The sequence below is a fragment of the Aquarana catesbeiana genome, linkage group LG01, assembly GCF_042186555.1.
Source record: "Aquarana catesbeiana isolate 2022-GZ linkage group LG01, ASM4218655v1, whole genome shotgun sequence".
Classification (NCBI taxonomy): Eukaryota; Metazoa; Chordata; class Amphibia; order Anura; family Ranidae; genus Aquarana; species Aquarana catesbeiana.
The window spans coordinates 541,455,927-541,472,582 of record NC_133324.1 but is presented as its reverse complement, the minus strand read 5'-3'; the positions used below and the strand labels follow the sequence as shown (position 1 = coordinate 541,472,582).

General features: G+C 46.1%; 1 protein-coding gene across 13 annotated transcripts in view; it reads left to right on the top strand.

Moving 5' to 3' along the window:
* Positions 1–16,656, top strand: part of ADGRL3 (adhesion G protein-coupled receptor L3) — a 1,522,275-nt gene that overhangs the window by 838,554 nt on the left and 667,065 nt on the right. For all 13 annotated transcript variants that reach the window (XM_073595048.1, XM_073595046.1, XM_073595028.1 and 10 more), the window contains one exon: positions 12,347–12,530. In XM_073595048.1, coding sequence (XP_073451149.1) covers positions 12,347–12,530 — 184 coding nt within the window. The remainder of the gene's footprint in view (positions 1–12,346; positions 12,531–16,656) is intronic.

Below are 16,656 nucleotides of genomic sequence, written 5' to 3'. Positions count from 1 at the left end.
AGATATGGACTCCTCAGGCCACCAATTTTAAAGTTCAAGAATTGATGTCTGCCCTGGGGGTCCAAGGCTTCGCTAATTTCTGCTGTTTATCCAGTGTTGCCTCCCTCTTTGTTTGGTTCTGAGCCCTTAATAAAGGAATTTTTGTTTCAATTATACTCTCCTATGTGTTTTTTCCTTGAAAAAGGACAGTTTGTGAGGATTCAGGTATATTTCAAAAGTACAATGTGAAATTAACAAGGGACACCAACACCAAGCAGTCTCCTTGAGATTAAATAATACAAGATATCAATGCTGTTGTGGTAACTTGACACACAAAACACACACAAAAATATTCTGGAGTAAAACAAAAAATAAAATAAAACAAAGATCAGCCTTGGAAAAAATACAAACCTAAAATAAAAAAAAAATCTGCCTTAAAAAATAAATAAATAAATAAATAAATAAAATTTTTGGTCAGATGTGACAAATCAAAATATAGTAAGGTAATCCCGATAAATAATAAAGAAATACGTTTGTGAGAAGTCTGTGTGAATATGAGCAGCAAAACTACTTAATTCTTCTCACATTATAAAGAAGAAGAGAGTGCGCTGTATTAAACCATTTTTAACATTACACCGTGACGAAAGTGTTGTATCCATTGCGAACGCTAAGTTTACCAGACCGAGCTGTTCTGTCTCGGAATTTCTTCTGAGCATGCGTGGCACTTTGTGCATCGGAACAGGCCACACACGGTCGGAATTGACGCAATCGGATTTTGTTGTCGGAAAATTTTATAGCCTGCTCTCAAACTTTGTGTGTCAGAAAATCCGATGGAAAATGTCCGATGGAGCCCACACACGGTCGGAATTTCCGACAACACGCTCCGATCGGACATTTTCCATCGGAAAATCCGACCGTGTGTACAGGGCATTAGTCAGGGCTGGTGCAAGGATTTTTTGACAACCTAGGCGAAACCTAATTTTGCCACCCCCCCCCCAGCTCCACCCCTGACTCTGCCAACTTTGCCCTGCCCATGTATACCCCACCTTTTTAATGACTGCTACTATTTTGCATGCAACACTTTGCTAGACCCATCGATGCTGCCTCGCCATTGCCCATCAAATGCAGCCCATTAATGCAGCCTCGTCCGTGCCCATCAAATGCAGCCTCACCAGTGCCCATCAAATGCACAAATGCAGCCCATTAATGCAGCCTCATCCGTGCCCATCAAATGCAGCCTCACCAGTGCTCATCAAATGAGGGCTTACCGGGAAAGAGGGGGGAAGGGATCCTTACAATCCAGGCCATGTGCTCGGTACACAGACACACATCAGTGTGATGGACAGATCCGTCTATATACAGTAATACAATGTCAGTGACAGTGTTTCATTCACTGGTTTTGGGGCCCTGATCTGCATTCGACGATGCGACCCTGCCAGTGAGAGGAACCATTTCAAACTCTACCTCTATGGGGCAGTGGATGGATGGTGTCAGTAGTTTTTTATTTTTTATGTGTACTTTTTTTACAATTTATTTATTCTTATCTTATATAATTTTTTTACAATTTTATTTTTTATAATTTTTTTTACAATTTTATTTTATATTTATTTTTTTTTTTTTTCAGCCCTGTTGGGGGGCTTTGGTGAGATTTTAGGGATCTAAACGGACTCCCTGACATCTCCCCTTTTGAAACAGAGAAAGGGACTGAGGGCAGAGATTCCCCAGTCCCTTTCTCAGCAGCCTCAGCTTTGAAGATGAATGGAGAGGAGACAGAGGCTCCACAGAAGGGGGGCCAAAGAAGGAAGACACATGGGGCCAGAGGAGGAGAACACAGAGGGGGGCCAGAGAAGGACACAGGGGGGCCGTAGGAGGAGGACACAGAGGGGGGCCAGAGAAGGACATGAGGGCTGGAGATGGAGGACAGTCAGGGATGATTGGTGTGGCGGGAGGGACAGCTGCAAGCACTGATCTCCCTTTAAGGCATTTCAGCTGACAGCCATGGGAGGGAGAAGAGGAGAAGCGGCTGTCAGCTCAAATGCCATACAGGGAGATCAGTGCTTGCAGCTGTCCTTACCGCCACACCGATTGACCCTGACTGTCAACCAGGAGATCATCCATGTGTGCAGTGTGGGTCACAGTGCCCCTCCCCCTGGCACACATGGATACACCACTGACTCAGAGACTGGTGAGACAAACAACAGGTCACTGAAAGCGTGAAGGGGATGTTTGCTTCCATTCCGGCAACGGGACACAGTCGTCCACTGCAGCTGCCTAGTTTGCCTAGTGGTATCACCGGCCCTGCTCTTTAGTCCCCTGGACTTTACTGGTTGCCTCAGCTCTCTTAGTCTCCCAGACTCTCTCAGCTCTCCTAACCCTCTCAGCCCCATGGACATGGAATCTCTTCAACATGGAGTAATGTCTCTTTAGTAGAGCACCTCAGTCTCCAGATAGGATCACACGCCTTATTTCCAATTAGAGAAACAAAAATTGTTGCTCTAAAATATTGTTTTTTAAAGGTACACCATGAGGTAGCAGAACATTTCCATAAAACATTTAAATTTATTTACATAATGTTGTAAAGAAAACAAGAAAAGACATACAAAATGAAAGGGGCTAATAAGGTGTTAATAAAAACTCATGATGTGCACACCATCCCAAGAATAGGCAAATGACCCCTCACATAAAGGTAATATAATAGTATACAGGCTCTTTTCCATAACAGGTCAATTGTAGAAATACACATGAGGGCATCTTTTCATACTACATGTCAACACATTTCATGTCCAATGCCATTTCTTTATGTATAAGATACTAAATATAATCAAAAAACACCATAATTAGACTTAACATAAGACACTACAATATCATAAAAATACATCATACAGCATAACGAAAATGATCTCAAATGAAGTAGAAGTGCGGAAAGGGATTTGCTTGCAATACCCTATACCACTTATAGTGCTGTTCAAGGTGCCCTGGTAAATTCGGTGTCTCATAGCAATATAAGGGTGTAGGCTGTCTTATGCTTAATCCAGAAAGCAGTGAATTATGAGGCGATGAGAGACTCTTCACACTACTAGCTCAACAGGTAAAGAGATTATGTGAACGGCTTCAGCTATAAGCTCCTCCTGAGCCCCGCCTCTGATGCATTTCACCCTTAATCATAGAGCTTTCTATGATGAAGCCCTGATGGGCGGGGTGAAATGCATCAGAGGCGGGGCTCAGGAGGAGCTCATGGCTGAGGAGATTCACATTTCTCTTCACCTGTTGAGCTAGTGGTGTGCTGCGTCTCTCATCCCCTCATAATTCATTGCTTTCAGGGGTGCGGAAAGGGCTCACTAGACTCACGTTTCTTTAAATAGGAGCCCACCCCCCTCCTGGCTGGAGCTCTGAGCTATGGCCAAGCCTAATGAGGGGATACCAAAATCTGGAGAATGCTGTCAAAACAGTTTTCTGCACTCATAATCAATATTCCAGGAGTCCTGCACTCTGCATTACACAGTGGAAGGGCATTGCACTGTCTCTCTCTTTATATATACATATTATAACCTGGGGGGGAGGTAGCAGGTACAAAACTCCCTGGGATAAGCAGTCTTATAGGGCACAGATACCAAATCCAGTGAGGTAGTGACAAACAGCGCTGTGTTTATTGGTGATATATACAGGTGCTGTACAGTGTTTCAGAAAAACAAACAGAACGAAAATAGCCAAACAAAAACCTAGCCATGTCTCGGCACTAACTATACAATATATACAGGCCCTAACTACCTGGCTGAGCAAGCCTACAGTTTCAATATTTTTTGTGGCCACCATTTTTTCCAGCCCTGCCATGTTGCCACTGGAGTCCTGTTCCACTCCTCCATGACGACATCACAGAGCTGGTGGATGTTAGAGACCTTGCTCTCCTCCACCTTCCGTTTGAGGATGCTCCACAGATGCTCAGGAGGGTTTAGGTCTGGAGACATGCTTGGCCAATCCATCACCTTTACCCTCAGCTTCTTTAGCAAAGCAGTGGTCGTCATGGAGGTGTGTTTGGGGACGTTATCATTTTGGAATACTGTCCTGTGGCCCAGTCTTCGAAGGGAGGGGATTATGCTCTGCTTCAGTATGTCACAGTACATGTTGGCATTCATGGTACCCTCAATGAACTGTAGCTCCCCAGTGCCGGCAGCACTCATGCAGCCCCAGACCATAACACTCCCACCACCATGCTTGATTGTAGGCAAGACACACTTGTCTTTGTACTCCTCACCTGGTTGCAGCCACACACGCTTGACACCATCTGAACCAGATAAGTTTATCTTGGTCTCAGACCGCAGGACATGGTTCCAGTAATCCATGTCCTTAGTCTGCTTGTCTTCAGCAGACTATTTGTGGGCTTTCTTGTGCATCATCTTTAGAAGAGGCTTCCTTTTGGGACGACAGCCATGCAGACCAATTTAATGCAGTGTGCGGCATATGGTCTGAGCACAGACAGGCTGACCCCCCACCCCTTCAACCCCTGCAGCAATGCTGGCAGCACTCAAACGTCTATTTCCCAAAGACAACCTCTGGATATGACGCTGAGCACATGCACTCAACTTCTTTGTCGACCATGGCAAGGCCTGTTCTGAGTGGAACCTGTCCTGTTTCAGATCCTCAGAAAGTTCCTTGCCATGAGGTGCCATGTTGAACTTCCAGTGACCAGTATGAGAGAGTGAGAGCGATAACACCAAATTTAACACACCTGCTCCCCATTTACACCTGAGACCTTGTAACACTAACTAAGTGGAATAATTCATGGCTTGATTGTGGTATATCTGTGCTATATCCTGTGACTGTTACTTTAGCTATAGGTATCCTAAAGTTAAGATCCAATACCTGTTAAAGGACATTCGGCAGATTAATACAGCTTTCAACGTAGCTTTAGGCTGGGTTCACACTATCTTTGCATGAGGCTCACGGCAGGGCGTCCAGTGTATCCCTGTTCTCCATTTCAGGGACGAATCAGGGCCGAATTTTTGTCTGAATTCAGCCCTGAAACAGAGCCAAAGATGCACAGGACTCCTGTGCAAGCCACTCCGGAGCCGCAATGGAGATATGTGAACCAGCTCCATAGAGAGCCAGTCACAATCTCCTGTCATGTGAATTGGATGCGGAGAAATTCGCATACAATTCACATGAACCCAGCCTCAAGGCTGGGTTCACACCTATGCGAATTGGATGCGGGTTTCCTCCACATCCAATTTGCATAGCAGGAGATTTTGAGCAGCTCCCTATGGAGCCGGTTCACACAACTCCGCAGCGGCTCCGGTGTGAATTGCACAGGAGCCCTTTGTGTCTTTTGGTTCATTTCAGGTCTGAATTCAGCCCAAAATTCAGGCTGAAATCGGACCTGAAATGGTGAAAGGAGACGAATCGGCGCATGACAGATATATGATAGGAATTGCCAGTATGAGATCACCTATAGCCCTGTAGGTGCCAACTTCAAAATACTGGTACAAATACATGTAGACCCTCATGGGGTGAAATTAGAAAAAATCACTGTTGTCAATGGAAATACAGTGGATTAATTATTCCCAAATTATTGTTCCTTCTGGTTTAAATGAGGCAACCAGCTTTAAACCGTTTTTATAAGTTGATTTTACCACATTCATTCTGGTTATCCAGGGTTAATATTACATAACATGACTCATGTACATACAAAGAGGCGATTAAGCTCCTGATATCTGGTATATGTTTAAGGTGTACTAGGTGGATGGGTGTGGCAATTTGAATTACACTGTAATAACAGTTTTTAAGGTATGTGGGATATTGTTGTAAAAATAGAGCCTTACTGTTAATAAGCTACATATACAGGTGGTCTAAAAACATACAGTGTGGTCCACTATTATGTCTTTTATACAATAGGTATACTTAAGAAGGAGAGAGATATAATCAGCTGTTGATGGGGTGCCCATATCTATGAACCACTATTAAGTGAGAGAATAAAGAGACAGTGTAGGTGACTCCCTGATCATATGCTGTTTCCATAGCTTACCCACTTGATCTGGTCATGGCTGTAGTGGTACATCCTTGTATACTTTAAAGTGGTAGTAAAGTCTATATTTAAACTTGTACCTACAGGTAAGCTTACAATCAAGCTTACCTGCAGGTACGATGAATATCTCCTAAAAGTACACCGTTTAGGAGATATTCACATCGGCGTTAGCCAATGATGTTACCGGCATAGTGATGGCATTCAGAGTATACAGTATGCTGAGCAATGCAGTGCGCTGTGCCAAGGCTGCAACTCCCGGGCGCATGCGCTGGAGTGACGTTATCGTGGCCCCGGCTGTCAAACAGCCGGAGCCCGTGAACCCAGAAGGAAGACCGAGTGGAGACAGAAGCGCCGGGGGAGCTATAACAGTGCTGCGCTGGAGGGCTCCATTTGCAGGTAAGTCTGTCAGAATGTGCTAGTATGTAGTACATACTAGCACATTATCTGTGTGGTACATACTAGCACATTATGTCAAAAACCTGCAGAGGACCCAATATTTCTTTTTTGGGGGGTTTACTACTGCTTTAAGGTCTTTCCTCATGTTGGTTATGTTGTAAGTTGCTTCAAACTACTTACTGTAATAGAGGGTTTTTTGTGCAAGATTTTGGGGCTAATGCTAAATTGACACAAATTTAAGTGATGGCTGACTGTAAAGTACAGAGGAAATTAAACAAATTTATTGAATTATGCCGCTAAAATACAATTATACATTATATTTAATACTCTTCCACATTCTCCTGAAGTGAACTGATAGTAACAAAACATGCAGCGAGAACACAGTCCCATCAATGACACACACTGCATCAAGCATATACAGTATAGTCTAATATGACAATCATATTTGGCGCTTTGGGGAAAGGCTGCTTTTATTGGCTTTGCTGTTATGTGCATGGGCCTATTTTATTTCATGCATTTATGTATTATATTTTAAACAATTGTATATAAGCTCCCATAGAAGCGGTTCCCCGCGAAACATGTCAAGCTTCCTGTAATTCATACTTTTTACTAGCCGTCATCGTGACAATAGTTGGGGTTGTCTTCAGCACACCCCTAACGTATGGCTGTCTTGGAGATATATATTTGACTACTGTGTGTTTTCTCAATTTTTGTCTTTTAAATTCTGTTTTTATATTTATGTGGTGTGTTTAATAAAATGTATTACTTTTTATCAGTGGTGCCTATAAAGTAAATTTTTCCTCAATTTCTTAGTCTGTAGTTTAGTTGTTTAGTGCTTTTGTCAGTGGGGTTTGGTTCTGTTTGCTGGGGTTGTTTATGTTCACTGTTTGCTGTGTTTGCTTATTGCTGTGTTCACTGTTAAATAAATCTCACTTGTAAGGCTATATACTTTGGTCTCAGTTTCTTCATGTAGCTATGTGTCTGTTCTGCCTGATGCAGAAACTTGACATAATAGTGACGCCCACGAATGACCAAATCTGCTACACTTGGGAACTGGGAGCCAGTTGCTTGCCTTTGTCAAGATGCTTAAAACAAGGGTTATTTGTCATGTGCAGCTAGCGCTAGAAGTAGATAAAAATCATTGTCGCTTCATGTGGCAGGATCTCACTGCAGAGGAACTGCTGGGAAGCATTCTGACAGCACATGCCTTAGCTGTTGAGGGCAGATTCTCCCTTAGCAAAGTACAACCTTTGATTCAGGTCTGTTCTGAGCTATTCCAGTTGTCTCTCAGGACTATGATGTTTTCACTTCCCCATTTACTATGTACTAGGTTGAATTTTTGGGATGGTTGCTTGAACATTGTGCAGGTTTTTTTTTCCAGCAGTATTCAGCCTATTCACAACAGTTGTTGTTGGACTGTATTGCTACTGTGCACTCATTCATTGAGCAATGTGAGCAAGGGAGAGCCCAGCCTGCTGATCTGGTGCCAGCTGCCCAGCCTGCTGATCTGGTGCCAGCTGCCCAGCCTGCTGATCTGGTGCCAGCTGCCCAGCCTGCTGATCTGGTGCCAGCTGCCCAGCCTGCTGATCTGGTGCCAGCTGCCCAGCCTGCTGATCCGGTGCCAGCTGCCCAGCCTGCTGATCTGGTGTCCGCTGCCCAGCCTGATGTGCTGCGGACTACTGTCAATGAGATCCAGTCCTCCTCCATGCTGATGACTGCTGCCGATTAGATCCAGTCGTCCTCCATGCAGACCACTACTGCCGATGAGATCCAGTCCTCCTCCATGCAGATGACTGCTGCCGATGAGATCCAGTCCTTCTCCATGCTGCTGATGGTATCCAGTCCTCCATATTGTCACCTGCCAATGGTGTCCAGTCCACCTCCATTGTTGTCACCTGCTGATGGTGTCCAGTCCTCCTCCAGGTTGCCGCCTGCTGATGGGGTTCATGCCTCCTCCATGTTGCCGCCTGCTGATGTGTTCCATGCCTCCTCCATGTTGCCTTCTTTTGCCAAACCTGCCACGGGTGACCTACTATCTGTTGTCAACCCTGCCACGAATGACCTGCAGCTTGCACAGCTGGACTATGCTGATTCCCGGGCTGCTGCCGAGTTGGACTATGCTGATTCCCGGGCTGCCGCCCAGTTGGGCTATGCTGGTTTCCGGGCTGCCACCCAGCCGGACTATGCTAATTCCCAGACCGCAGCCCAGCTGGACTATGCCAATCCACTATTTGCTGTCAAGCCAGACTCTATTGACTGGGTTAAACTTCCGCCTGTTGATGTGTCTGAGGCTTCTGTAGTCTCGGTGTTATATAGCTTAAATGGGTTAACTGCGTGGGTTAAGATCCCTCCTGTTGTCCGCTCGAAGTTCTTTTTGCAGCAAGCTGATCCTGTTATGCCAAGGCCAGGAGGTCCTGATATCCACTCTGAATGTGAGAACTGTCCCTGATATTACAGCAGTAATAGAGGTCCTATGCGAAAGAGCAGTGTTCCATATGAACTTTGTTCTGACCCAGGGGTCATCTCTGCAAACCCTAGCACTTTTGGGGACCCGAGTTGGGTAACCTATGGCCTGGGTGGACCTGAGTGGCAGGTAAAACACAGAGCAGTCTCTAGCAACAGAGAGAGAGGAGGTCCGGGTGCAATGGGACACCCTGGCATCAGGGTAGGTACCATCGCACCTGGATCTCTGGCATTAAGTGTCCAGGTATCTTTCAGTGTCCCAACATTGGGACTGCTTCTAAGAATGGTAAGCCTTCGTTGTTGCACCTCTTTAAGGATCTGACCAGCAGAAAGCCTAGCCAGTTTTGGGACCCCGGCAGCGGGGTCCTCACCAAACCTTCAGACATTGGCAGCAGGGCACCCAGTCGGCTTGCAGACCCCAGTGGTGGAGCTTAATGGAGTGTCCGGTAGCTGCTCCTTATAGTGATTATAAAGCTTTGTTTGTTTTTTTTTGTTAAATAACTAACATGGCATACTTACCTCCACTGTGCAGTTTGTTTTGCACAGAGTGGCTCCTTTTCTGGGGTCCCCCCGCGGCGCTCCTCCCCGCATCATATAACCCCCTAGGAGAAGCGCTCCTAGGTGTCTCCCAAGAGCCAGCCGGCTGTTAGAATCAGCCAAACTTGGGTTTAGCCATTAGGTGGCTATGTTAGGCTGCACCTCCCTGACCCCGGACCCATCACTATTCTGATCGCCTCCTTGCTGCCAGTTGTGCCTGATAGTTATCCTGAACCTTCCTGTACCCTCCTGCCTTGCTCCTGCTCAAGTACCCAGTTGTGATTCCCCCCCCCCCCCCCCCCGGTCTCCTTGCTGCAGAAACCTGACAGCAAGGTTACAACTATTGACATCATAGACATACCTCATTTATGTGCACCAACGTCTTCAAGGGCTCCAACTTAGCTAGCAGAAAATTAGGACTGTATCCAGATCACTTTATCCTGAGGGCAGATCCATATTTGACATTGATTCAATTACCACAAGCCCAGGCTTAGTCCCTTATTGTGAGAGCTCCTGAGTGACCGAGCCCATACTCAGTTTTGTTACACTTGCTGCACCTCACCCTATTAGGAGAGCTACAGTTTACGCTGTTGGGGTCATAGTATATGCTAACGTTTAAAATCAATGCAAGGAACTCTGTGGATCTGTTGTGTTTCCATTACTATGCTTTATTTTGGTTGACTTTAACTTGCCAATACATTCTGCTAATTTCCATAGAGATGAGAGTAATTCTTTTGTGCTCATTAAAGTAGAGTTCCGGCCAAATATTTTTTTTTTTTAATTGATCCGAGCATTATTAATTTTGAAATTAAAAAATGATTATACATGGTTAATTGTGGATCTTTCTAAAATATAAATTTAATACTTAAAATTTTCTCCCTCCTGTTGTGGCCGTTTCCATGGTGATTGTGGGCATGTGAAGCCCAATCGATATCTCTTCCAGGATAAGCGTTGGGGAGGTGCATGCTGGGTAACCAGCATGCACCTCTCGATCTCGCGCATGCGCGATTCACCTGCGGCCGTAGCGCCAAATTGTTTCCAAAGTTGCCATAACAACGGGCGGCGAAGGAGGAAGGTCCCGCCCTATTGTTATGGCAACATAGATAAACACATCTCGGCACTGTGATCAGCCTTAAATCACGTTATTTCCTGTCAGGAAATAACGTGATTTTTGATCACAGTACTGCCCACAGACTCCTGGGAAAGGATGACACATCCTTTCCCAGGAGCACAGGCGAGGGAGGAATTGACGAGGAGTTCCACGGACCAGGAAGTGGCAGATTAGGAGGACTACATAGCAACAGGGCGATTCTGGCAAGTATTTAAAAAAAAAATTCCTCCAAATGATTTTTTATAGGTTTAGAGGAGTCTGATTCTGAAAAAAAAAATTTCAGGGTGGAACTCCACTTTAAAGCTCAAAGAAAGATATACTGGTGGTGTCAGTGAGGTTGAGACCTCAAACAGTGCTGGAACAGGAGCAGAGGACTAAGATTAAACAGTGGCTCCTGCGGGTTGGATTAAGCCTAGCAACCACACCCCGGGTCTTCACAAAGATCCTGGCACGCGTACTGGGTCTTCTAGGTTCTTTAGGGATCTTAATTGCAGGCTACTTAGACGATCTCCTACTCAGAGATCAGTCACTGCAAGTTGTGATAACAAAACGTGACCTTTATGCCCTGTACACATGGTCGGATTTTCCGACGGAAAATGTGCGATCGGAGCTTGTTGTCGGAAATTCCAACTGTGTGTGGGCTTCATCTGACTTTTTCCATCAGAATTTCCAACACACAAAGTTTGAGAGCTGGCTCTAAAATTTTCCAGCAACAAAATCTGTTCACTTAAATTCTGATCGTATGTAGACAATCCCAACGCACAAAGTGCCACGCATGCTCAGAATCAAGCAGAAGACCCGTACTGGCTATTGAAATTCATTTTTCTCCGCTCATCGTATATGTTATACGTCACCGCGTTCTTGACGTTCGGAATTTCCAACCAACTTTGTGTGACCGTGTGTATGCAAGACAAGTTCGAGCCAACATGCGTCGGAAAAAATTCCGGCTGGGTCGCAGTCATGGAAAGTTCCACAGTCCAGGGGAAATGGACTCTAAAGGAACAGGGATTGCCCCCTGCAGTTGATGCGTAAATAGAGGAGATAGTACCCTGGGCTCCAGGTGAATGGAGACACATATGCTCAAAGGCCGTTTTCTGGAATGGGAAAGAAGAGTTATGACGGAGGGCAGAAATTCAGTGAAGGAATTACAGGTAGTGGAACAATTCTGTAGGGGGCGCACCATGAGGCTCACAAATGGAAGCCCAGGATGGGAACCCAGGAAGTGACGGACCTGAGAGTAGCCATGGGCGGGCCACTAGGCAAAAGCCTGGGGTTGGTCCAGCCCCGGCAGAAAGAGAGGCTTGTTCAGGAGGGGGAGAAGTTGGAGGAAAGGGGACATTAAGTTACGTGAGTAGTGGACTGAGTCCCAGAAACGCAAACTATGGGCCGTAAGAAGGTTGTGGGGGGGGGGGGGGGGCGTGAGGTGGGGGGAAGCCACAGAAGGACCGAGACAGTGACAGGGCCACAATTAGGGATTTCCAGAAGCACCATAAGGGTATATCTGATGTCGCATGTAGCATCATGAGTTGTGAAAGCCGTGCGGCCAAAGAATATTTGGGCACATTTGGAACACCGAGGCCGCCTCTCATAAAATGTTTTTTTGTTTTGTTTTTTTATATTTTCTACCTATCAGATGTTTCTTGAGGAACAGCTGCAATTTGTATATAATGTTTACTACATACTGTTCTTTCTGACATTATTGCTAGGATTTTTCCTTTGTTTTTCATCAGAATACTCATCAATTTAATTTAAACAGAATACTGATGCTTATTTAACTGCTGATGCTTTTATTTGTTCAAACTGCTTAGTAACTTTATTCATTGCTTCTTTCTGCTTTGTAGGCAATGGTTGAAACTGTTAACAATCTCCTCCAGCCACAAGCACAGAATGCATGGCAAGATCTGACGGCAAAGGACCAGCTGCGAGCAGCCACCATGCTTCTTGACACAGTTGAAGAAGGAGCTTTTGTGTTGGCTGATAATCTCTTAAAAACAGACATTGTGAGAGAAAACACAGACAATATTCGTAAGTAAAATGTGAATAAAACAGGTTTTATTCATTACGTTTTTTAGAATATTTTTAGTATGTGCTGTATGTGCGTATATAATTGTGCACAATTTTGGCAAGAGTGAGTGCTGCAAGCGTAAGGTTTAGGACCCCTCACAGGAGCTGGGTTAATTCAACAGTTGAAACTTTAAACTTTATTTAAACTTTAAACTACGCATAGAAAATACACAAGCGTTAGCTTGTGTAATCAGCACAGTGCTGCAAGTTGTCATTTTCCATTGCCTGGGAATCAGCACCTTACTTGACAGTAAGAAGCAGAGAGTAAGAAGCAGAGAACTCCCTTATGAATTGTGGGAAGTGAGCCCAGTAATATAAAGTGCAGGACAACTTCAGGGTAAGGTTGGAGAGGGACGTCTGATAAAAGTGTGTATATTTAAAATATGGTTATCCAGAAGGTACGAATAGTATTGCATGGTAACCACATACCCAGCACAGATCCGAGACCACAGAAGTTTTTTTTGAAGTAACTGATGTCATCAACTGAGCAAAACAAACTGGCTCCTACCCTTACTATGACTGGTTTTAACTGAGGAGCGAAGTCTATGGGACAGGCAGTATTCTTTAGAGACCCCAAAACAGGGGTTTGGACTTGGCTTCATCCCACCCCTGAATCACTTCAACAGATACTGGCTGATGTAGCAAGAACATGGATAGGACTATTGGTAGATTACCAGTACTGGTGATTAGTGAGGAAAAGGAGAGCTCAGAGGAGCAGAATTTGGCAGTGTCCCAGAAGTAGCTGTGCTCAGCTGCAAGTGCTCGAAGGAGCAGAGTTGGCAAACAGAGTGTACCAGGGCTAGATGTGCGAAGGAGCAATGACTTTGAGGAGCAGAGCCAAGCTACAAGGTTTCAGAGGTGCATAGTTTAGCAAATGGTCACAGTAGCAAGAGTGTCAGAAACCAGGGGTGAAAGATGGAGCATGACAGGAACAGTGCCAGTGGCCAGGAGCAACAGTTGGAGCATACCAGGAACAGTGCCAATTGCCAGAAGTGTCTGGTGGAGCATACCAAGATCAATGTCAGTAGCCAGGAATGATAAATGTAGAATGCTAGGTACAGAGCCAGCAGCTTGGAGTGACAGAAGAGGTGTACCAGGAACAATGGGAGCACCCAGGAGCAATAGCTAGAACATGCCTTCAGTGGCTATAGACTGTGTATGGATCAGGTGGTGGCAGAGGCATAGGCAGGCTCAAAACAGACTTGGGGAACATGGGGGGGCTTGGTGTCATGTGGACAAGAACACTAAGATAGGCTTAGAAAACATGTGGAGGCTCAGCATCATGTGGGCACATTTTGTATGAGCCTCTGCTAATGGAGTGTTCTGGTCTTTTTAAAGATGTGGCTGAATGATGTGGACATGCCTGAAAGTAAGGTAAGTAGTTACTTCCGTATGCTCCCCCCCAATCACCCTTTATGGGGTCTCCGCTCATGTCTAGGGCTGTCAGAAAGGGCATGCCAGCACCCAAGATGGCTGCCGAAGAAGACGACCTGTTACCTCTGCCTGTCAGGAAGGGCATGCCAGCACCCAAGATGGCTGCCGAAGAAGATGACCTGTTACCTCTGCCCCTGTCAGAATGCCGGGGCATTCCTGTTCCTGTTGTGACCCGGCTTGCTTCCTGACCTTCCTGTTTCCTGCCTGCATCCGACCCTGGCTTGTCCTCTACTCCACACCTGCCTGCTTTTTCTGCCACTTCGCTGCCAGTCTGCTGACGACCCGGCCTGTAATCTGATTCTGCTTCAGCCTCTGTTCCTGACGTGCCCGTTTGTGTATGACCTGGCCTGCCTGTACCTGCCTTCTCTTCAGCCTCAAGGGTGCCACCATCCCTTCTGCTGCACCTGCACTTCTGCCTGTGGGGACCAGTTTTCTACTCGCTCCAGCTACCTGCCTACCACTGCTCTGGGATTCCTACAGACACCTCTATAGCCCGGCCGAGTGCTCTGATCCAGCTCCAGGTTCAGCGATCCCACCAGACACTCGTGCGACTCTGCATCTCGGTGCTTCCTGTCAGCTCTATCAGGGGCTCCAAGTCAGAGTTGTAAGAGAGGCCATCCTCTGCATATCAGGCTCCATCACCAGGTACGTGACAGTAGCAGATAGCCATGTCTGAGCCTGTGCAAGGACCCTCTCCTATGGCGGAACTCTGCCAACACCTAGCCGGATTAACACAAGCTGTAAAGGACTTACAACAGGGTTATACCTAGCTGGAAGGCCAAATACAGACCTTGTCTGCCTCTGCTCCTGCTCAAGCACCTTCCACTTCTGGGATGCCAGTAGCTCCCGCAGTCGTTATGCTACCACCTGAACCCAGAGTCCCAACTCCTGAAAAGTTCCACGGAGAACGCAACAAGTTCAGAGCCTTCCGCAACGAATGCAAACTCTATTTTTCGCTACAACCACGAACCTTCTCCCTGGAAGCCACCAAGGTCGGGTTTTTCATTTCCTTGCTTCAGGGTTTACCACAGGCCTGGGCTCACCAGCTCCTTAAACAAAAGACCACATCTATGATGGACTTGGCCTCTTTTTTTGGAGCCATAGCTCAGTTATATGAAGACCCCCAGCAAACCGCTACTGCAGAAGCTGCCCTTCACAAGCTTCAGCAGGGTCACAGGGCCGTGGAGGACTATGTTTCAGAATTCAGGCGCTGGAGTTCCGACACCAGCTGGAACGATGCTGCCCTGTGTTACCATTCCGCATGGGCCTTTCTGATAATCTCAAGGACGAGCTAGCAAGAACAGGTGTCCCCTCCACCCTGGAGACACTTATAAATTCGTCAATCCAGATTGACCGTTGCTTAAGGGAACATAGGTCGGAACGAGCCACCGACCAGTCCCATCCAGTATGGATGCTTCCACGAGTGTCTGGTTCTTTCAGTCTCGCTTCACCTTCCGCATCCGCTTCAGACGCACCTGAACCCATGAAGCTTGGTCTCCTCCGCCCTTCCCTGACTACAGAACGCCAGCGCAGATGCCAGCTAAATCTTTGCCTGTACTGTGGAGGATCAGGACATTATGTGAGGTCTTGCCCGGTCAAAATCCGCAAGTGCCTCTCAGTTACATCCGCTTCTCCTCCATCTCTACCCAATCACTCTGCTCATCTTGCTCTTCCTATTTTGTTACAGCTCCCAGGAGGAACTATCCAGACCCCCGCTATAATTGACTCTGGAGCTTGCAGCTGTTTCATAGATTTAGCTTTTGCTGCCAAACATCACATTCCTCTACTACCCAAGGCTCAGAGACTTTCTGTACATCTGGCTGACAGATCCACCATTAAATCTGGATTGGTTACTCACAAAACCATCCCGTTATCTACCACCATTGCCGAGAACCATCAAGAGCTTCTACGCCTAGATGCAATCGCTTCCCCTCTGCTCCCAATCATTCTGGGTATGCCTTGGTTAAAAGCTCGTAACCCTCACATTAACTGGGTTACAGAAGAAATCAAGTTTCTTTCCCCCTATTGCCTTCAGCATTGTTGGCAAGAGAATCATCAGGACCAATCTCCCCTGCTCTGTATCGATTTGGAGTCCGAAGCCCGCCAAGTCGTTCCAGTAGCATATCACGACTTTCTGGATGTTTTCAGCAAAAAAGGGGTAGAAACGCTTCCTCCTCATAGGGCTTATGACTGTCCAATTGAGCTCCTTCCTGGGGTTGAAGTTCCTTATTTGCAGGATCTTTCCTCTTTCTGAATCTGAACTTGTTGCTTTGGAAGACAACATTGATGACAACCTTAAAAAGGGGTTCATTCGCCCTTCCACGTCTCCTGCCGGTGCAGAGATCTTCTTTGCAGGAAAAAAGGACCACTCATTACGGCCCTGTGTGGACTTCCATGAACTTAATAAGGTCACTGTAAAAAAACGTTACCCTCTTCCATTCGCATACGAGAGGGGGATGAATGGAAGATGGCATTCCGCACACAGTTTGGGCATTTCGAATACCTTGTGATGCCCTTTGGATTTTGCAATGCCCCAGCTACCTTTCGGCACTTCATCAACGACGTCTTCTGAGATTTCCTTGATCTATTTGTTGTTGTTTATCTTGATGATATACTAATCTTCTCTTCCTCTCTAGATTACTACCTTAGTCAC